At 33.4% G+C, this 23,278-nt stretch overlaps 3 protein-coding genes across 4 annotated transcripts in view; 1 reads left to right on the forward strand and 2 right to left on the reverse strand.

Moving 5' to 3' along the window:
• The window catches only part of LOC136818438 (uveal autoantigen with coiled-coil domains and ankyrin repeats protein-like), a 221,249-nt gene that overhangs the window by 59,061 nt on the left and 138,910 nt on the right, over window positions 1-23,278 (reverse strand). The gene's annotated exons all lie outside the window — the stretch shown is intronic.
• Window positions 9,941-17,063, forward strand: LOC136818439 (golgin subfamily A member 6-like protein 22). Its single transcript, XM_067074780.1, has 4 exons — window positions 9,941-10,427; window positions 11,082-11,338; window positions 11,708-11,935; window positions 16,621-17,063. Exons 1-4 carry the CDS (start codon window positions 10,272-10,274, stop codon window positions 16,739-16,741), a joined length of 762 nt encoding a protein of 253 aa, XP_066930881.1. The 5' UTR covers window positions 9,941-10,271; the 3' UTR covers window positions 16,742-17,063.
• On the reverse strand, window positions 20,300-22,063 carry LOC136818496 (C-C chemokine receptor type 5-like). Its single transcript, XM_067074836.1, has 2 exons — window positions 21,690-22,063; window positions 20,300-21,292 (listed from the first exon to the last, which is right to left on the reverse strand). The coding sequence occupies exons 1-2, from the start codon at window positions 21,899-21,901 to the stop codon at window positions 20,461-20,463; spliced, it is 1,044 nt and encodes a 347-aa protein (XP_066930937.1). The 5' UTR covers window positions 21,902-22,063; the 3' UTR covers window positions 20,300-20,460.

Consider the following 23,278-nt stretch of genomic DNA (forward strand, 5'->3'; position numbering starts at 1 on the left):
AATGTAAATTTGGAGCCTCTGAAACATCTGATATAGTCAAATTTGCTACCAATAGCCAGCCACCTAGAATATAATGTTCATTCAGAAGGTTTAGACGTTTTGTAAGCCTTCTCTGGTCAAAATATTACGAACAAATAAAGACATTATAAGACTTTACGGACCCAATTCCTTAGGAAATAGCACAAAAATAATCAGAAAATGGTGAAAATAAGAACAATTTAAGAGCATTTTGAAACCTAAGTTAAGAACATCTGAAGGCTTTAAAAATGTTGAATGTTCTTATCGATAGTTTTCCTGAAAAGAAAACATAGGAATTTGTGCAAATTATTTGGTGTCCTTGTTAGAGGGCTATTAGATATTTGGGAGTGACTTTTTGTCAGAATTTGAGGGGTAAAAAAGTAGCTTTACAGATCATACGGTACCTATTTTGCACAAATACCCCGGCCCGCAATACCCCGCAGGGTAAACGAAGTTTTTTTTATATTTACTTACCACCTTCTAGGTCCATATCACAATAAAATTCAACCACGTCTTCTCCATAACCAACTCGGTGGAAGCCGGTTTTTAATGATGGGTATCTCTGCTTGAGCACTTTACAAGTAGGATAGTTGTTGTCTAAGAAAAATGAGAAAAACGATTATAAAACTAAGGAAAATAAATAAAACAGCCGTAATGACGGCTGCAAACTCCGGTAGTTGTCATTTTTGAATAGCGAACCATTATGCAAACATCTTTATCGTGGTCAGCCTTTCTTAATATATCTAACATAAAATTTGAAAGGGTATATCCTAGTAGGTACGAGCACAAACTCAAACCAAATCGGGAAATAAAACTGGAAAGATCGGGAAATCGAACCCGAATATCGCGATTGATCGGATTTACGTACAATTACAAATGAAAAACACTGATTTTAACAAACTCCTTAACCGGAGTTTAATTACGTATGAAATTGGTGTTTTAGAGTCAGCAAAGCCTTAAAATGTTCTTAACTTGTTCTTAAGATGTTGGCCATCGAAGCCTTCTGTTCTTATGTAGTTTGTTCTTATAAAAAACGTGTGTTCTACTTACCATTAAAAATGCAGACAACACTTTTTTCTTTGATTACATAGTTTCCCGTGTCACACGTGGGACAGGAATCTTTTATGTCTTGACATGATTGAGCTGAAAAAATGAAGAAGATTATCATTGGGGTGAAAGGACTCGTCTAGCTTTCAAGCTCTCGCTTCATTTGTGTAATCCTGGCACTCAGTCAATTATTTTACACAGAAATGAACTTATCTAAAAGAATGTGTACTTTTATAAAAAAAATCAGCATCTAAAGTCTGTTCACGATAAGTGTGCACTCTTTTTTCTTTTACCTATAACTTTTGAAGGAATTCTTAAATCTTTATAAATTTGGTATCATTGGAAAGATATTTGTGAGTGGAACAATTTGAAATAAAAAAGTCTTTGAAAAAATTCTAAAAACGAAGATGAAAATGAAGAAGAAAAAAATGAAGATCTTGTAGAGAAGTGCTATAACTTTCATTTTCACTTGATAGATTCTTTGATCTTAGGAGGTCATCACTGTGAAGAAATTTCACTAAAATATTTATTCAAAATAAAGTTATGATACAAAGTTTATAAGTGATTGACCCCAAAAAACAGCAGAAAACAGGAGAAAACAGCGCTTTTAGACGTCAATCAGCTTATAACTTTGTTTGATATCTTTTGACTGAATGAGAATTTTTGAGAATTTTTTTCACAGTGATGACGTTCGATAATCAAGGATTCACTTCAGTGAAAATGATAGTTATAGCACTTTTCTACAAGATCTTAATTTTTTTCTTCTTCATTTTCATCTTCGTTTTTAGAATTTTTTTATCGATTTTTTTATTCCAAATTGTTTCACTCACTAATATCTTTCCAATGATACCAAATTTATAAAGATTGAAGAATTCCTTCAAAAGTTATAGGTAAATGAAAAAAGAGTGCACACTTATCGTGAACAGACTTTAGAAGGTTTAGATTAAGTAATTTTTCAAGGCCGTATCAAGAATTTTACAGCAAAATTTTCGGAGATTGGTTGCTCTAGCCGGAAAACTTTTTATGTTTATGCACTAATGCATATGAAACCGACTTGGATGATGCAATTAAAAGGCCAACTATCATTTCTCTCCGATGGGATTTATTCAATCAGGCCTCAAAATTTTGGATGTTGTTATAAAAAAACGTGCCGAAGAAGGAAACTCGCTTTCAAAAAAATGTTAATGATTTTTTTAATGTATCAATATTCGACATCAGTTTCAACCATTCATAAAGCTTACGTTTCCTGCAACTCAAAATGTCATTTGACGGCAAGCAGCAATCGGTGCCAGCTTCCTTTGTTTTGCATTCGGGCTGAAAAATGTCAAATATAGAAAACATTAGATGTCTCTGTCCTTGATGACAGCAGCTAATAAAGAATTCAAAACACTTCCTAATTGAAAGAAGTCCACAGTTTTAATCCGTGAAACTCCACTTTTTAATTGCCTGGATGCGTAAGATTCGAAATAGTTTCAATAGTTCCATTTATACTGAGACGGAAAAATCGTCTGAGACGAGTAGTTTGTAAAATGTGATCTGTGGAGAAGATCCTATTTATTGAAACATGAATGGAAAGTACACTCCTCCATAATGCTCATTTTCTAAATTGCTCGTCTCAATCGTCTCAGTATAAATAGAACTAATGAAGGCATATAAATCTTTGTGCAAATATCTCTTATTTTAGCAATTTTTCCTCAATTATTTCCACGAAAATTTCCCGAAAAGATTTTTCTTTCCTTTTTGTGAATCAAAGAACAATCAGCGTAAACGCGTAAAATTTGGGGCTTACATAACATTATCTATGTGAGGAAAGAAACAATAACGTCCATATATAACGGAACCATAAACATTGAAATAACAGCGAGTTCATGTATTCTGTGTTTTTCTGTGACGGAGACGGTAAGGCTCTAATTTGACTAGATCCAGACTGACACACCAGTCGGGCTTCCGGTATCACGCGTGAAAGGTGAGCGTAGGAGTTAGGTAAGCGTAGGAAGAGCTGAAAGCAGCCTCTCACCAACTTTTTCTCGTTCTCCTACGCAGCTCCTATTCTAGCAAACGCCCACCGCATATAAATAAGTTCCCGCCCTCTGGACTAGATTTTGACAAACTGAGGACGATGGTAAAACAGCACTTTTACTGTCCTTGATTTTTCGCGTCAAAACTGCTGATTATTCCAAATCGCTTCAGTCACTCCACCGTCCTCAAAAGTGCAAGTACGTAAACTCACTAACATTACGAGAAATGTTGTTAAAAATTACCTTTCGTGTTCTTTCACGGTTTCCATAATATATCCAATCATCATTCTCTTCAAATTTTTCTTCATCAAATAAATTTTGATTTTCGTCTATCAATTGGCATTCTTTGGTTACCTTGTTGTAATTTACTGACTTGCATTTAGTTGAGCCAAAAGCCTAAAAGTGTAAACGTAAAGATATTTTTAGGGGCTCATAGTCACAAGATCGGCCACAGCCAGTGGGGGTAAAAATAACGGACTGAAACTCGAAGGAGATTGAGAATACCATATATTTTATGGCTGGGGATTTAAATTCTATTGTTTTCAAGTCAGGAAATTCAGTGAGGATAGGAAAAATAGCATAATATTTTGAAGTGAGGATTGTCTTTTTGGTTATTTTCAGTGGGGACAAAAATTGGAGTATACTTTTCCACCGGGGACGATGTTTTCGCTTATCTTTCCAGTTGAAAGAGGTCCCAGTAGGTCTGTGAGAAGGAGGTGTTATACCCTTAAAAAAGTTGTCTGGGGCTATTAAATCTAAAAGGTCTGAAAGTGTTGCTAACTGAACTCTAAGAAAACTAAGAAAGGATACTTACCAAACAATTCGTTACGCAAATACTTGGACTTCCAATTTCTTGTAAAGATAACAAAATATTTCCTGAAGTCAATCTTTTGCCCCGTAATGCAAAATTTAATGTGATTGATTGTCCAAATCCAGTATCAGTCAAATAAAGAATCAATATCAACTTAATCACAGTAGCTTTCATTTCTAGTACTATTGTATGTTTTTCGTCATTCTTTAGAATTAGAGGGAATCTGGCCAGAAATATATATTCTTCAAAAAATTGAAAAACAAATTGATTATTTAATTTGTAACATTTTCGTTCATTTCACATACAAATTTTAAAATTTTATTATTCAGTCTTACAAATTTATCGTTTGTGTAAAATATGAAAAAATTAATTAACAATTCAACATTCAAAACTTGTCCTTTACACTTTGTTTATAAGAGAATCTTCGACGGCCAAAATATCTAAAGCAAGTCAAGACCGTTTTGTGGCTTGTGGACTCTAAATCACTCGATTTATTAAGAAGATTGTCAAAAATACTCTTAAAAAGAAGATGAATATAAGAAAATGTTAGGAACATTTTTAGGCTTAAAACTTAAAGAGTTAAGCACATCCGAAGGCTTCGAAGCATTTCGGATTTTCTTATTAAAAAATTGTTCTTATAAGTTACCAAACTACTGACCTAACCACGGTTGAATCCATTTTGAATATCCATTGTAACCTTCATCAGTAGGGTATTCTATACGACCTTGGATACAATAATTCAGAATATCGGGTTTTTTCATTCGCTTGGTCTAGCGATAAATCGTAAAATTCATTTATAATTTATGTAAATATAGAGTAAAATCTTGATTATTTTGGATGATTTTACGATTTATCGCTAAACCAAGCGAATGAAAATTCTGAATACACAGGTTGCAAAATTATATCAATACAGTCAAAACATGTGATTACTCAAAAATATTCATGTGATTTTATTCCCATGTTACTTGTTTTACAACTTACAGCTGATAACTTTATTAGTGTCAATAGAAATAAATGTCATGTAACAAGCACATAAAGATGAGTAAAAGCGTGATTTGTCTCCAGACTTTAATTTTGCAACCTGTGTATTATTGTATCCAAGTCCCATATACAATATACTTGTATCAATGACTTGGGGGATGGTCAATCCTACGACCCCTCTTGAAAAATGCGCAAGGGAATAACCTCGTCCCCATGACGATTTACTTCTCATAGGATGGAACAAATCTATTCTCAAATTATAAAAGAAAATGAGAATCAGATGCTGGGTACGAGGTTGGCGAAGGAATTGTCCCTGAAGAGATAAACTCTGAAACTTAAATTTGATTTTACGATCTTTAGAATCTCCAATTGATTTTGAAGTGATGAAATTTTAATTAACTCCTAGCCCAATCAATTTATATTTACTGGCAAACGAAGGGTTACAACCACAGATCTGTAATGGTCCCGAAGGGCTAGATAAGCGACTTTTATCGAAAAGTGAAGCCAAGGTTTGGAAGGATTTCCTACCAAAGTCACGTGACTAAAATATGCAATTTCACCGGTTTGAGTAGACTGGAGTCGTTTATAATGCGTGTAATACAGTAGTATAGGCGTTATGTCGGTGTTTTTTACACTTTTGGCAAAAACGTGACATTAAATTTTCTAAAAAACGGTTTTTCTTGAATAAAATGAATTTGAACGAGCATTTTGGGATGAAATCTTCCAAAAAGGTGTAACGCACGAGCTTAGAACTTTTGGTTTTGGTCCCAGGAGCGAAGAAGGATCCAATATTCCAAAATATTAGATTTTAAGAATTTTGGAATTATGAGAGTTAGGTGGCTCTTAAATTGATTCTGATGGTCTGAACTTGTTACATGATCTCTATATTTTATGAAACAATGATGAAGAGCACTTTTGGATCCAAAATTCCACCCGAAAAACATCTCTGAACTTGAACAATTATAAAAGATGCATTTCATTGTTAAAATGGACTGATCACAATCTAAAATTAATCAAAAGTCACTTCCACTTAACTTTAAAACATTCTTAGATACCAAAAGGTGCGGTTTCGCGAGCGTTTTGGGATTAAAAATTTCATTTTAAAGTGGTGAACTTACCCCAACCCACCCCAACCCCATCTTGTCGCAAAATGGAATTATTAATCCTTCGGGGCTCTATCTGAGCTTATTTTAGGTCATTAACGTAACGACATATCATGCATAACATAAAAAATCAGGTTTAGAGCCTTGTAGGATATTTCATTCCAGACTAAGACGCTCATTTCGGATAAGGCAAAGTATGTTACTTTCAATGAAGGATTTGATAATCCTTAGATGCTCTATTCTGGTGGAAAATCTTATTTTCGTGTTCTTAAGAGCCCAAACCTTCCAAATAGTTAATTTGAACTACTCAATATCAAATAAACATACTACAATCCTCAGTTTAAAAAGGCATGAACTCAAAGAAAAATTAGGAATTGGTGATACCAAACTGCTCCCAACTGGAAGATTTTTTATTTAGGAATAGAAAATACATAAATGCTCCATCCTGCCAAATTTCAGTTCTAAAGCCCCATTAGATCAAAAGTTATTGCTCATGGAATCCATAATCCATTTTCATTATGGAGTCATTTAATCCTAACGTGATCCTAACTTTAAGAGGCTATAAGTACTGGTTTAGTTTCTCTAGAAGGCTCGGGAAAAATGGAATGGAATCTTCAATCCTTTGCCGATTCCCCTGATATTATATTAAGAAAAGGTGCATTTTGTATTTATTTTAAAACTTGTTTAAAAAGACTTCACGTTTTTGCCAAAAGTGTAAAAAACACCGACTTATATGATAATACGATAATTGTTACGGGATAATATCAGTTTGTATAAACGACTGGAAGAATCCGGTGTTCCGGCCTTATAGAATCCCCGGCTAGCTACGCAGAAATTTGCGTAACAAGAAAACAAAGGGTTTTTTCTGAAAACAAAAGAAAGCTTTTCTCGGACGGGGGTGCTTCCGTAAGAATTTGGCGCGCGAAAGGAAAGGAGAAATTAATTTTTGATCCTAAGCAACAACAAACTCTCAAAACAAAATGAAAGACGAAAAAAGGAAAAATTTTAACACACAACAAATCAACACACTTTTTTTTTCAAGAAAAGTTTTTTTTGAGCGGGTAAAAAAAATATAATTGCAATATTGACATGACACTTTTCTTTTGTTTGGAGTTAGTTTAAAACATACAAGAAAAATTTTTCGAGAGAGAAAATTGTTGTGTGTTCTGATTTCTCCTTTAATGTGTTTCGACCAATGGCGTGCGTCTCGATTGTTTTTTCTAAACCAATCAAATCGATTTACGAAATCAAAACAAACCGTTCTTTTCCGAAAAAGCCCCCTTGATTTTTTTTTCATTAACAATAGCAAACCAATATCAATATGGAGCTTTTGGCTTGCACAAAGGTTTCTAGACGACTAAAATTTGTTCCCTCCATTACTTTTTGTTTTATTTCTACTATATCTGAATTAGTCGTCTAGTCTACGGTTTGAGAGATGTGAAATAGCGTTTGCCGCCTACTTTTTTTGATCTCGCGCTCCAAAAACAATTAAAATGCTAGATCCTATCCGCGGGCACGAAATTTAAGAAGTCAATTTTTTTGCTGGAGAAAGCTTAAAGTTGCCTATCTAGCCCTTCGGGCTTTACAGATATCTTTGGTTACAACCAATGAAGTGTAAGCCCGAAAGGCTAGAATTGAATCTCCTTGGTAGGATTTGAAGCCAACAAATCCATCCAAATTGCGCGGCCTTGAGCGGCTCGCCTGTTTTTTACACAATTGGCAGATTGAAACTAAAATTTACTGCTAAATTTCGAAAAAAATTGGTAGATTTAATCTGTCGTCAAAAATACGGCGCATTTTTTAAGGCTTCACTTTTTCTTGCCTGAGAAAGGTTAGAGATTCTACTCTAGCCCTTTGGGCTTTAAACTCAATGGTTACAAGCAGAGGCAGTTACTGTGAAAAGCACAGGTCGAAATCATATATCGACGCTGTGCCGATGAATCGAGATTCTATTCAGCGCGCAATCAACGAAGACAAAAGTAACCATGACGACCATCCAAGATCTTGGATGAAGTTCAAAGTCGATATTTTTATTCCTGTCGTTGAAAACACAACTAAAAAATATCATCAATGCTTTTTAAAAAGAGTCATTGATAGAGGATCATAACATAAATTATGTCTATTATTTCGATTCAATTAAAGTGACATTCCCATGATTAATAGTTTAGTAATTACTGTTATACATTTGGGAATCATGTAAAAGATTCTTTTCGAAAGAAACTCACTTCAATTACACTTGGAGGTTTCTGGGGAATTCGTAAATAGTAAACTGCATACTGATACAGTCTGCTAGACATTAATAAGGTAATATTTGCTCTTCATCTTTGATTCTTTCTACAGTGATTAGATTGACACATGCGCGATAAAATTTCTATTATTGGTCTTCAGAGGTTAATATATTCTTTGAAAACTTAACCTCTGATACTTAGGGTCTCTCTTCCTTAGTATAAAAGGGAGGACGCCTGCACAGCCAATCAAGTTCTTTTCTTGGAAAAAAAACTTTTTAGGAGATACTTATATTGAATGATCTTAATGCCAAACAGGTTATTTTTTTCAGTGCGAACAAAAATTCAGCCTGGGTTTGATCTGAATCAGAGAAAAACCTTATAATCAACCGATTTTACAGTCACCAAAATTGAGCTATAACAAGGGGGTATGACGGTATTAAGGCCTCTGACCATAGTCGGAAAAGTGATTTTAGTATTTGAACTTAAAAGTTATGTTTTAGATTCTTTCACACTTTTAACAAAGAATTGCCTTTATAAAATTGCTTTTTAATCAAATCCCTAAAGAGTAATTAAGAATTTTTGCAAAAATGACGTTATGAACTTTAAAAAGACGTTAATAATATGTTGCATCACCTTCTTAATTTTTCGGAAAAATTTTCTAAATTAATGCAACAAAAGTTATGGCTCTTTCCTATGTAAAATTGGGATTGAAAATTGGTCAAAAAGCACTACTTTCAAGATTTTGAAGCAAATAAGCTTTTAGAAAAATTTTCCGAAAAAATGATTTTAGTTCGATAAAAGATACACCATCTACCGCAAAAAAAATTTCAAAATGTTTTTTCTTCGCCAAAACTAAGCCCTTCAAAGTTGAAATACTCTTTTTCCCAAAAAGTCTTCATTTTCTTTTTCATCAATTTTTTTCATTGCAACTCTTAAATTTTCAGACTCACAGATAATTGGCCTAACAGAAAATGTATAACATACCACAATTTTGTGTACTACATCAATTGATGAACTTTATATTTTCTAAGTGGCAAACATTAAAAATTCACTATGGTCAGAACCCTTAAACCGTATATTTTTCTGTCGGCATCTGTGTTAGAAATAAAGGTATTGGTGTTTCAGTGTTGAACGTGAAATGAAGGGACTAAAATAAGGATTTCAGCATCTTTTATTAAATCTTCCTTATTTTCTTATTACTATCGGGTACCTAATAGCCGGGGAGAATTGGGGAGAATCTCAAAACTTAATAAGCGGGGGGGGGTTGAAAATTTTTAAAAAGGAGGCTAATACAGCAGAATTACGTTCGATGTTGACCATTAGTACGCCGCTCCCCCTCATAAAACATGGGGAAATGATTTGATAAAGAGCCGTTAGATTGGAAAATGATTTTAAAGTTTTTCGTGATGACACAAACCAGATGTTATGATGAAATCATATAAAAATTAACATAAAAAATTAAAGACATTAACAAAGTTTTCATAAGCAAAATTATAAAATCCAAGACTTTAAGCCTGAGAAAATCCTGCTTAAGAGGTTTTACACCTATTCAAAAAATGTTGCAAATCTTTCTGTTATTTTTTATATGTGTGATGGTTTTAAAAACATTTTTGATACTTTAAATTTTTTGCATTGTCTTTATTATTATGGGAATTTAAATGTCCTGTACGTAGCAAATATTATCAAAAATGGTGTAGGCGTAAGCTTTCTCTTTGTAAAAATTTGATGCAAAGCACACTTGGTGACGCAATAGCGATATGTACAGGAGTCTTTGTGAGCCGGTCGAATAATTATTTTGAGTGATTTTAACAATTTTTGTTTCTTTTGATTCGTTTTCTGAAACACTTGCTTGCCAAATATATTTGGAAAAGAATTTGAAATTGGCAAAATGACTTGATAATATTGAAAAATTGAGATTCTAAACGTGTAGAGACGAATTTTGAAACGTAAAAGTGACTCTACATTTTGGTTTTGACTTTTGTTCGTAGACATCAGGGATAACTTGTTGGTATCAGAAATTTAATTTAAAAATAACAGCAATAGTTAATTTAAAAGGATCGCCAAGATGAGTTTTTCAAATGCGCAAGCAAACATGGAATCACGAATTGCAGGATTCGAAAAGAAGGAGAAACAATGCATCGCCAGAAAAGAGAAAGCCGTGGAAAGAATTAACACAGCACGAGAAAAGCTCAGATTCATGAAAGAAGTTCGGGCTGAAAGGGTAATTTTCATTACTTTCCCCTTTTTTTTGCAGTATAGTCGATTGGAATTCTTTTTACTCAGTGGAGGTAGGTGATGCTTGTTGCTAGGGCGTTTTCCTATCAAGAGTAATTTCAAGGCTAGATTATCTAGTCTGGACAGGGTCCTATTTGGTGTTTTATACAGAGATGCCATTACCTTAGGTTTTATTCTTTCGGTTTTCAACATAGAATGTACAAGTTTGTACGAATTTTCACCTTGACGATTAAAACATGGATAACCTGAAAAGACCCAATAATTGCACAATTTCTATCATTTTCAAAGGACCCGCTGCATCCAACTCTTTTTGAACTTGTCATCAATGTGGGTCGTTCTATGAAATACTGTTATTTCTTTGTAAACATATTATTTTTCATTTCTTCAAAGGGCAGTTTCCGACCGGGAGATTTTCTGTCTCTTTTAAACCAGAACTAGTCCCTGGGGGTGTTAGATAAGCAGACAGCATGCGTGCACAAGACTCATTTCTTCCAGAACCTTACCATGGAATCTTTTTGACCAATCAAAAACCAGGCTAGTGTCAATATAGTCAATAAGCCGATTTACCAAACTTCTGAATATTAATTGCCTGTAATTTCCACTCGCTAACATCTAATAGAACACATATTTATTTCTACAGCAAGACGCACTGGAACGTAAAGAATATAAACTAGGCCAGTTAGAACAACGTTTAAAGACTGTTGAATATCGTATGGATGCAATCAAACAAAGCATGAGGTCAAGGAACAATGCTAACGGAGATATCGGCAGAGAAGAACAAAAGTTGAATGACACGTTAAAAAAACAATCGGAGTTGCAAGCAAACATGATCAGGAATATGAGACGAAGAGATACGATTGAGAAACAGATTCTCGCCTTCCAAGAGAAAGAATCGAAGTAAGGCTACTTTCGATTTCCACACCAACCTCATACCAATGCTGTGCTTTAACACTTCGTTAGGTCAAATTGCCGGTAATACTTCAAATAGGCATAACTTATGATGCAATAAGCTTTTATGCAGTAACCGTTGCTTACACAAACCTACATAAAACTCTGCCCTAATTTGAGGATTTTGAAGCAGAACCCATTGACCACAGGAGCCTTTAATCTGAAAGAAAATTTTTTCAAGGAAAATCCACAATTTGCTATTTTCATCTGATCGAAGAGACGGAGTGTCCTTGGACTAAAACTAAATTTAATACCTACCATGCTATCATTCTATTTTCTGGCCTGTTTCTTATCTTGCGTTTTATGTTCCATTTTTAGGTACCGTGAAAAGATGAAAGAGCTAAAAGATAAACTTTCCTACCGAATTGCAAGAGGTGATGAATGCAAAAAATCGATTCTAGAGAAAGTGGACAATATCAAGAAAATGCATGCTGCAATGCTTCAGATGGAACCAAAACTACGTGAAATGGTAACTCGAATGCGATGTGCAGAAGTTACCGTCCTTGAGCTTGAAAAGAAGATCACAAGTAAAGAGAATGAAATCAGGTAATGGCTAGCCCCTCGTTTCTTTCTGTTAGTGTTGAAATTTCTGGTAGAAATTAAATACACCCCCTTCTCACAGACCCGCGGGATTTTTTTCAGCCAGTGATAGGATAGAAATACTCTTGTCTCCCGAATAGACGGGGGGTCCGAATAAGCAGGGGGTAGGAAAATTTTCTAAATTCTAATAAGCGGGGGGATGGAATAAGAGGGGGTAGTTTGAAGAAAGATTATTTTCTAACTGGTATCAATTTCAACAAGAAAAAAGAAACTTTAATAAATAAACACGTAAAATAAGAACCAATACTAACAAAAAGGAAAACTTTAACAAGTTTAAGGTCTATCTACACTGTAATAAAATATTGAATTATTCGAATTTAATTAGCGGGGGGGTCTTAATAAGAGCGGGGGGATGGATTTTTTTGTCTCTTAACAATTAGCGGGGGGGACGTCTATTCGGGAGACAAGAGTAGAGGACCAAAACTCGATGGGGATTGATATTCCCATGTTTTCTTATGGCTGGGGATTTAAATTCTATTGCTTTCGAGCCAGAAAACTCAGTGAAGACGGAAAAAATAATACAATAATTTGCAGTGTGGATTAGCTTATCTGAATATTTTCAGTGGGGGACAAATATTAGTGTATAATTTTCCACTGGGGACGATATTTTGGCCAATTTCTCCAGTGGGAAGGGCCGGGAAGGGGTCTGTAAGAAGGGGATGTTTATATTGATGCTTCGTTTGAATCTGCGAATGATTTTCTAAGTTCTATTACTTGTACAAATGTTTGTGACCTGAAACGAGCAAGCATTTTTCGCGAAGTTTGGCCTTTTTCACGAGCCTTTATATACTTTTTGCCCCCGCAGGAGCGTAGCGACGAGGAGGCACTCATAGTTTCACGCATAGATATTGGACTGAACTCTCGAAAATTGTTGTCTTGTCGCGCAAGCATCCCCGTAGTTAGTCTCTTCCGTAAATGTTCGGTTTTTTTCCGGGACGGTAGTATACATATTTTCATATTACGTTATATGGTATTATCATTATTACATATTACAATTTTAGTTTTGATTTAGCTTTGAAAAGCTGAAGCGAGTGTTATAAATGCAAATCAAAACAGTGTATGATATAACACGAATTACAATATTACTTGTGCAAATCAAAACAAACAAAATGGCAGACTGGTTATGATGATGATGAGCTGATTCATTGACTAGAAAAAGTGTTTTGTATGTCAAATTTTGTTTCTTGTCTTTGAAACTGAATACTAACTACTGTAATTTAGTCAGAAGTTCACTTCAGCAATGATTTCGATAGATCTTTTTTCAAAGAGGCCACCCTGTTGAATAATTATGTAGTCCAGCAGAAAAACAATGATAAAACCATGCATAATTATTACAATATGCATGATACATTAATTACGCATGGCTCTATCATTGTTTTTATGGCTAGAGTACCTAATTATTCAACAGGACGTCCTCTTTGAAAAAAGGTCTATTCTTTTTCCGGAATCTTTAATGAAATTTGCTTAAGTTTTCAAATGTATATTTGATATTTTTGTTCAAACCAGTTCAAACTCTAAAGTCTATTCACGATAAGTGTGCACTCTTTTTTCATTTACCCATAACTTTTGAAGGAATTCTTCAATCTTTATAAATTTGGTATCATTGGAAAGATATTAGTGAGTGGATCAATTTGAAATAAAAAAATCTTTAAACAAATTCTAAAAATGAAGATGAAAATGAAGAAGAAAAAAATGAAGATCTTGTAGAAAGGTGCTATAACTATCATTTTCACTGAAGTGAATCCTTGGTTATCGAACATCATCACTGTGAAGAAATTTCTCAAAAATAATCATTGAATCAAAAGATATCAAGCAAAGTTATAAGCTGATTGACGTCTAAAAACGCTGTTTTCTGCTGTTTTCTGCTGTTTTTTGGGGTCACTCACTTATTAACTTTGTATCATAACTTTATATTGAATAAATATTTTAGTGAAATTTCTTCACAGTGATGATTTCCTAAGATCAAAGAATCTCTCCAGTGAAAATGAAAGTTATAGCACTTCTCTACAAGATCTTCATTTTTTTCTTCTTCATTTTCACCTTCGTTTTTAGAACTTTTTCAAAGACTTTTTTATTTCAAATTGTTCCACTCAAAAATATCTCTCCAACGATACCAAATTTATAAAGATTGAAGAATTCCTTCAAAAGTTATAGGTAAAAGAAAAAAGAGTGCACACTTATCGTGAACAGACTTTAATTTATTTTTGTCTGTCATTTTATTGATAACTACCTTTATTGTTTATAGGGCTTCTTGAGCTTTAAATACCATCACATGGTCGTAACTCGAGAAAGTCCTTCTGAACTTAGTAAAACAACCGGCAAAGTACAAAAAAGTTGAATGTGCGCATATGTAAAGTTGAATCTAAACGTGGTTGACTTTTTCTTTTGTTCTTCAAAATAATTTACCTCACTTAGAGTGTTTTTACGTCTTTTCAGTGCGGTAAATCTTTTTCAAAAACCTGAAAAAAGTTTGATTACCTTAAAGGAAGAAATTTTGGCGGGAATTTAATTTGGTGGATGGCCAAAAAAGTTTTTTCAGAGGGAATTTAATTTGGCGGATGGACGAAAAAGCTAAATTTGGCGGGTATTTAATTTGGCGGTCGCTTAAAAATCTAACCTTAAGATGGCGTAAAAACAGCGAAAAAATAGCGAAAACACCTTAAAAGAGATCATATTTTCAAAATGTTTAATTTGGCGGGAATTTAATTTGGCGGATGGCGGAAAAAAGAAATTTTGGCGGGAACTTAATTTGGCGGATTTCAGTCAAATCCGCCAAATCCGCCAAATTTTCTTTCCGCCAAAATTTCTTCCTTTAAGGTACTTGTTAAACTTTACATGCGCACGTTTAACTTTTTCATGCAATTGTGATAGCCTAAATAACTTTCGCTCCAGTGGTTTGGTGAAATAGCTCCAAATTCTGGCTTTCTAAGTTAGGAGAGACATTCCCGAAGGCATTTAACGGTGGTTAGACTAGGTACACAGACAGTCATACAGAAACACCATAAAGGGAAAGTATATCGCTAGCTATAAACTCAAAAAGTCTAGCTTCCTGAAGGCACGTCTCTTCATTGTCTGCGCTGCGATCAGCTTGCATCATGAAAAAGTACTATGCACTTGAAAAGAAATTTAGGCGCATTTTAACTTTTCTCGACTGTACGTCTGAATGAACCACAATGGCATTCCTTTACTTTTCTTTTGACCAACAACATAGAAGATTTTGCTTGAGAAGTGCAATCACAGCGTACGCTAGTGGAGCCTTAACCCGGGCCTTAACTAGGATAAGTGAGTTTCTATTTCACCCAACTTAAGATGGCGCAGAACTTTTTGATAAATTTTATATGCAGTATCCTCTTGACTATTGTTTATTAGGCAAAGTAGCAATAGAGAAATGTTGAAATATAGCAGCCAATGAAAAAAAACAGCTATTTCTGATTGGTTACCTTGTGGATTTATTCACTGCGTATGTCCATATATTTTGCCTACAATCTAAGATGTCTGCGACATTATTAGAAAAGGTCTATTTAGTGAATAATAATCATGACATATATCGCTATAAGAAAGAAACTAGGAGAAAAAACAAACAAACAGGAGATGTGAAAATCAGTAAGATAATGATAGCATAACTTTTTAAATATATTTTTGAGAGGCTTTTCCAGCTTTTCATTAAATTTTATTAAGTTATCAAGCTGCATGAATTCCTCAAGTATGTATTTTTTTATAATGGAATATAATTTTTTTTTTCAAGCAAACGCCTCAATCAATCAATAAATCAATCTATCAATCAATAAATCAACCAATCAACCAATCAATCAATAATTAAATCAATCAATTATTCCTGATTATTTTTTAATGTTTAATCTTTAAAGCATTAAAGCTGTATAAGTGCATGACATGATCTTTATGTGGGGGCATTTAGTGAAAGCTATGACTAGTTTAATAATAATGAGGCAATTCAAAAAACTGAAAAATTCTAGAGATTTTTTAAATTCTAGTGAATCTAATTTTTGAATTTAGAATAGTTCTATAATTTCTTAACCATTCTTACACCCCTGTCTCGCAGCCCCGGTGGAACTTCTTCCCAAAGTGGAGATCAAAATTTATTATTTATTACAAATTCTATTGTTCCTTGTTCAAAAAATCCAGTGGGAAGGTTTTGGATTTTTTTTCTATTGAATTTTAAATGGGGATGAAAACAAAGTCAATTTTCCCAGCGGGACAAAAATGAAGGGTACATTTCCGACAGGGTGTTCACTGGTTAGGAGTGTAGTCTTCTTGTGAAAATTTAATTGTTCCCTTGGCAATAGCACGCTGCTGTGCAGACGTCATAATTGAATTATTACTTTTAACATTTGATCGAAATTCAATCCCTATGGCTTCGCTATACAAATGTCCTTGTTATTACTTTTTTATTGTCAATAAGTGTAATTGACTTGCAAAAGCAATTAATGCAAAGGATGATGAGATTAAAACTCGAACAAACAATAATTTTGATGTCTATTTTTAGAATCACTACGGTATGCTATTGAAATCTTGTATCTTGTATGTAAGTTAATTTGCGCTTAGGTCGATGCTTAGGTAAATCAACCCTCATGGAGAGAAGATTTAATGTTTGATAATTGTCTATTTTTTAGAGCCAAACATAAAGACTGTCTTATTGCATGTGATCAAATCGAAATGAATGAAGTCAAATTCGAAAGACAACGTGAAAGAAAATACAAAGGGCCTGAAGCTTTGAGATACCTTCAAGAGTAAATATAATGGAAAACTTCTGAACTGAACAATGATTGGTAGAGAGCTGACGAAGCTGAAAAAGCTAAAACTGTTATATGCAAATTGTAGTTAGTGAAATTCAAACTACCCCTGCTTTTTTGGTAAAAATGTGTAAATATTGCTCAAAATATCAGCAATTCAAGAAAGCGAAAGATTCAAGAAAAGAAGACTACTTTGTGTTATTTTAAAGTATATACTTGTATATATTTATTTTTGCTATATTGAATGGAAAAGTTATTTTTGGATAAAAAGTGAAAAGAAATCTCTTGAATCAAATAAATCCTACTTCAATAAAAGAACCAAATCACCAAATCAACACCTCAGGTTACAGGCATTTTTTGGTCCAAACCCAAATATTAATGATATCATTAAAGCCAATCTAAAGCCATTCATTTTCATTTTAAAAAATCCTCCAGTTTTCGGCTACGACTGTAATAAACGAATGCTGTGAAGATTAGATAAAGGGATATGAATATAGGGACCATCAGCCAATTCAGCGTATTAGAATGGAAAATCAGTGTTCGACGTTATCACTGGTGGAAGCAACGTTATGATTTGGAACTTTAAAAAAGTGTCAAATCTTTTTCATCACCAAGGTACATGTCCCATATTGCATGGACTAGTACTTAAGTTAGCACTTTTTTCAGGACACCCTGTATATGATGCACTTCATTTAGATTTAACCCTATTCGTCCTAGCATCGACCTCTGTCCTAGGGGGGGTTTCTGTTCGGAGGTCAAATTACGAAATTAATGGTAATAGCTCCTGAAATAAAAGAGCTTTTGCCATAAAATTTTCTGTAAATTCCTAACTTTTATTTAGCTTCAAAATAAAGAAAAATTTGATATCTAAAATTTTTACACCTTGAGCATGATGACATTTCTGACAGTAAGGTGTCACAAAAATTGACACTTTTCCAATACAAATTTATTTTTTATGTCAAATATATCGTTTAAACCGTAATGTATTGAGTTTTTAGGATAAAATAAGCATTTTAGACTGAAGCAACTTTTTTCTAAAGTCTTTGTTAGAATACAATAGCTATTTATAAGAACAAAGGAAATTTATTGGTTTTTGCTCACTTTGGGCATGATGAGTGATGTCATCAAAAAATCTTTTGTCAAAAGTTACCTTATGTGACAAGAATCCTGTGTGCCAAATTTCATCCAAGAAGATCGACTAAATCAAAAGTTAAGGGGTGGTACAGGAAAAGCCTCCCTAGTTTTGAACCGCCCCTAAAAGCCTAGTACTAGCCATAGCTTTCACTAACTGCCACCCGCTACAAATGCTTGTAACGACTGAATGCTGATTAAAGCTTTTTAATGCTTTATAGTGAAAGTTTCGAAAATTATTAGGAACAAGAATCGCAAAATTGCGACTAAATATTTCCTTAAAAATGAAAGTCATTATCGACAAATACTAGCAAGTAGCTGTCGCTAAGAATGCCCCGCAGAGCTTCCTATCGAAATATCCCTAAGTAAGCAAAATTACGCATGTGTAGATTTTAAATTCGTTTTATCGATAAAATTTAAGTTGGAGGAAGAAAGCTTGGTTTCAACTTTACTTTTGAGATGACATGGGATAGATGGTCGCTCACATCTCAAAAAGAGAAGTTATCGCTCACATTAATCACAGTGAAAACGCAAAAAATTCTGAAATTGATTTGATTCTTGTAAAGTAAACACTTATAGTAAAAAATAAATATGCTCATCTTTTTTGCCATCCTTTGTTTACTTTGTAAGAACTAACTACCGAAAGGTATATTGCCTTTAATCTAGAGTTATTGATTTGATTCTTATAAAGTAGATGCTTATGATAAAAATAAATATGCTCATCTTTTTCGCCATCCTTTGTTTACTTTGTAATAACTAATTACCGAAAGATATATTGCCTTCAATTAAGAGTTATTGATTCGATTCTTATAAAGTAGATGCTTATAATAAAAATAAATATGCTCTTCTTTTTTTCCCATCCTTTGTTTACTTTGTAAGAACTAATTACCGAAAGGTATATTGCCTTTAATCAAGAGTTATTGATTTGATTCTTATAAAGTAGATGCTTATGATAAAAATAAATATGCTCATCTTTTTCGCCATCCTTTGTTTACTTTCTAATAACTAATTACCGAAAGATATATTGCCTTCAATCAAGAGTTATTGATTTGATTCTTATAAAGTAGATGCTTATAATAAAAATAAATATGCTAATCTTTTTATCCATCCTTTGTTTACTTTCTAATAACTAACTGAAAGATATATTGCCTTCAATCAAGAGTTATTGATTTAATTCTTATAAAGTAGATGTTTATAATAAAAATAAATATGCTCTTCTTTTTCGCCATCCTTTGTTTACTTTGTAATAACTAATTACCGAAAGATATATTGCCTTCAATTAAGAGTTATTGATTCGATTCTTATAAAGTAGATGCTTATAATAAAAATAAATATGCTCTTCTTTTTCGCCATCCTTTGTTTACTTTGTAAGAACTAATTACCGAAAGGTATATTGCCTTTAATCAAGAGTTATTGATTTGATTCTTATAAAGTAGATGCTTATGATAAAAATAAATATGCTCATCTTTTTCGCCATCCTTTGTTTACTTTTTAATAACTAATTACCGAAAGATATATTGCCTTCAATTAAGAGTTATTGATTCGATTCTTATAAAGTAGATGCTTATAATAAAAATAAATATGCTCTTCTTTTTCGCCATCCTTTGTTTACTTTGTAAGAACTAATTACCGAAAGGTATATTGCCTTTAATCAAGAGTTATTGATTTGATTCTTATAAAGTAGATGCTTATGATAAAAATAAATATGCTCATCTTTTTCGCCATCCTTTGTTTACTTTCTAATAACTAATTACCGAAAGATATATTGCCTTCAATCAAGAGTTATTGATTTGATTCTTATAAAGTAGATGCTTATAATAAAAATAAATATGCTCATCTTTTTCGCCATCCTTTGTTTACTTTGTAAGAACTAATTACCGAAAGGTATATTGCCTTTAATTAAGAGTTATTGATTTGATTCTTATAAAGTAGATGTTTATAATAAAAATAAATATGCTCTTCTTTTTCGCTATCCTTTGTTTACTTTGTAAGAACTAATTACCGAAGGGCATATTGCCTTCAATCAAGAGTTATTGATTTGATTCTTATAAAGCAGATGCCTATAATTGTTCATCGAAAATGTGCATAGAATTATCTGCGTTTGAAAACTTAATCCACAAATTAACGCACAACAGAAAAAAACAAAAAAGCGAAAGCTACTTGCTAGTTTGGTAAGCTATAAACGTTGCCGGATAATTACGGAACACTAATTAACCGGAAGACCGATTACAAAACAAACGCAAAAATCGAGATTCATGTCCAATATCCTTGCGTGAAGCTATGTAGGCCACCCTACGCTCGCAAGCTCGCTACGGGCGGCAATGAATAGGGTTAAAAGATCTGCCAATTTTAAACATTCCCTTCTCATAAACCCGTTAAGATTTTTTCAGCTAGTGTAGTGGGAGTAAAAATAACTTGGGGAAAAAAAATTCAGTGGGGATCGGAGAAATTTGAACCATGATGATGCGTCTTGAAATTTGAGTAGTTTTTTCTCTTGTCATCAACAATCAAATATCGTTTTCTTTTCATAATTCGTTCGCACTATAGCACAGCATCATCAAAATACTTGATAAATTTCGCTCATATACGTCAAAGCTCATTTAAAGCAGTAGAATTGTCGGTTGGAACTGAGTCCGGTTCAGACAATCCGCCAGTCCATGAAATCAATGCTGCCTTATGTTTTGAAATCTTTTGCTTGTAGAATGTTTTTAGCTTGTCGTTTCTATGAACAAACACTATAGCATTCATTAAAGAGCTTAAGATGATCGGTATGTTAAGCCAAGTCGTCATGTAATAGATCCTAGACATGTGTTTGTCATGTTCCTCTCTTGCAAAAACAATGATAACATTAATAAATGCGTGAACAGGTGGAAGTGTTGTTATTATCTGAATAAAGGATATCATGAGTACAGTTTTTGTTGCCTTTTTATGTCTGTTATTCGAAGTTTGGCAATTGGTGATATTTCGAAGTTGCTTTGCTTGCTTTCGAATGTAAACAATCAGTGAAATGTTTATTGTTAATTCAGCAATCAATACAAATACATAAAGAACTAAAAGTGCACTGAAGAATACAACAGAAGGTTTTGAAATTTGTTCATGTAAGTGTCTATAAATCAGCATAAATATAGCAATGCCTGTACCAGTTGACACAATGTATGTGAAAACCAACATAATCATCACAATTGGGTATGTATCATTCATCTGTTGGTGCCACTGTGACTTTCTGATGAACAAGAATCTATCCAAAGTTATGAAAAAGGTGAAGATAGTTGACGAGCAGCCAAGAAAACAAATGAAGAACTGTTCTACACCATATGTTGTGCAGGTATATTTTCCAGTGTCGAAATGGATGTTAAATTCATGGACGAATGGTAAGATGATACAGATTGTTAGATCTGTTATTGCCATCACGAGAAACAGCCTATGATAGAAGATGAAGTTGAAATTAAATACTTTAATTGCAACCGATCCTTCTCCTTTGTCTCTTTGCTGAATTGTTTTGTTTTCTTTATTCATACTGCCCTCTATCACAGCCCCGATGTGGATGGAAACTTCTATCGAAATCCCAATGTGGACAGAAATTCTATTGGTCTTACAAAAATATCCAGTCGGGGTGGTTTTGGAGTGAAATCTTTTCCATTAAATTTCAAAGTCTATTCCTCAGTAGGAATGAAGTTCGATGGTTTAAGTTAAGAACATGTTAAGAACATCTTTAGGCTTGAAACTCAAAAAGTTAAGAACATCGGAAGGCTTCAAAAATTTTGATGTTCTTATAAAAAAACGTGTACTTTACCATCGTAAATAAAAGGATAACTTACTTTGCTGTATTAGTTCTGGTTTCCTTCGTTTTAATCATGCTATGGATTAAGATGACATTTGCAGCAGTTGCAAAGACAAACATTACTACATAAGCAGTCAAATCAAGCTTCCCATTTAAGGTAGAAATATGACTCAATGACAAAAGATAGTCACAAACAAAGTCATTATTTTCAAAAATCTTCGAACTATTGAAATTCATTTTCAAATTCATGTGTTTAAGATGTTTGTATGTTTCTACACTGAAAGCAAAGAAAAAACATTTTCTGTTACAATCATGCTGAAAAATTCATCTGCTAGTTCCATTTTTTAATTTGCTCGTTGATTGCGCTTCTAATTTAATGAGGTCACTAAACAATTATTTGTTTCAAAATTATCTCGCTGAAAAATGACCTTACCAATATTTCAGTTGGACCATTGATTATGAAAAGCATTTCTCATTAGGTTTTCTCTTGGGGACTTCAAATGCGAAATGATTTGTTCAAATAAGTTGTTTTCTATCAATCAAAATAGATTCTTTTCTTTCGTTCTTCAAATAGCAAAACCTAATCATTAGCCAGCTTCATTTTATTTCAAGAACCCAGCTGGCACACAACGTTGTTTCAGTGTTTAAATAACGTTCACAACATCCATATAACGTTAAATGAACGTTGAAACAACGTTGTGTGCCAGCTGGGGAAGCTCTTTATAGTTTTTATCAACTTCTATTTTTCCTATGTTCGTTTAAAATAGTTATTTGGAAAGCTTAAAAACTAATTTGATGTAAAAACAAAACAAAACTTGCAAAATTAGTAAAACTTTCTTGATCAGTACACCCCTTTCTCACAAACCCGGTGGAACCCCCTCCCCCATTGGCCAAAATATCGTCCCCAGTGGAAAATTATACTCCAATTTTTTTCCCCGCTAGAAATAAACAAATTCTCAATACAAAATATTGCGCTACTTTTTTCATTCTGGCTGAATTTCTAACTTGAAAATAATGGAAACAGAAATAACATGGACATATCAATCCTCATTGACTTTCAGTCCGATATTTTTACCCTTACTAGCTGAAAAGATTCTACCAGGCTGGTCTGTGAAAAGGAGGCTTCGTATTGATTTTACAGTCATAAACAATTTTGAACAACCAAAGCATCACTCAAACAGAAATTATCTTCTGGCAGAGCGAATTCTTAATATTGCATCTCACTCATTCAAAACACTATAACTAAAAGGAAGTTTTTGTCATCATGTTTAAATTTATTAGCTTTAATTATGTAAAGTATGTCTTTGACGTAGTCACTACGTATTAATTAGGTTTTCTACATTGCCATACACAATGAGCATCATAATGTATTTATCTAATTGCCCCCGCAGGAGCGCAGCGGCGAGGAGGCACTTATAGCTTCACGCATATATATTGGACTGGAATCTCGAATATTTGCGTTTTTGTATGTTTGATCTTAATGGCTTCAATCCTTTCAGCTTGGAAAAAAGATTGAATCATGAAAAAGTACTATGCACTTGAAAAAAATTTAGGCGCATTTCAACTTTTTGACTGTACGTCTGAATGGACCACAGAAGCATTTCTTTATTTTTCTTGTGACCAACA

The sequence above is a fragment of the Clytia hemisphaerica genome, unplaced genomic scaffold (genome assembly GCF_902728285.1).
Source record: "Clytia hemisphaerica strain Z4C2 unplaced genomic scaffold, Clytia hemisphaerica genome assembly, whole genome shotgun sequence".
NCBI classification, from domain to species: Eukaryota; Metazoa; Cnidaria; class Hydrozoa; order Leptothecata; family Clytiidae; genus Clytia; species Clytia hemisphaerica.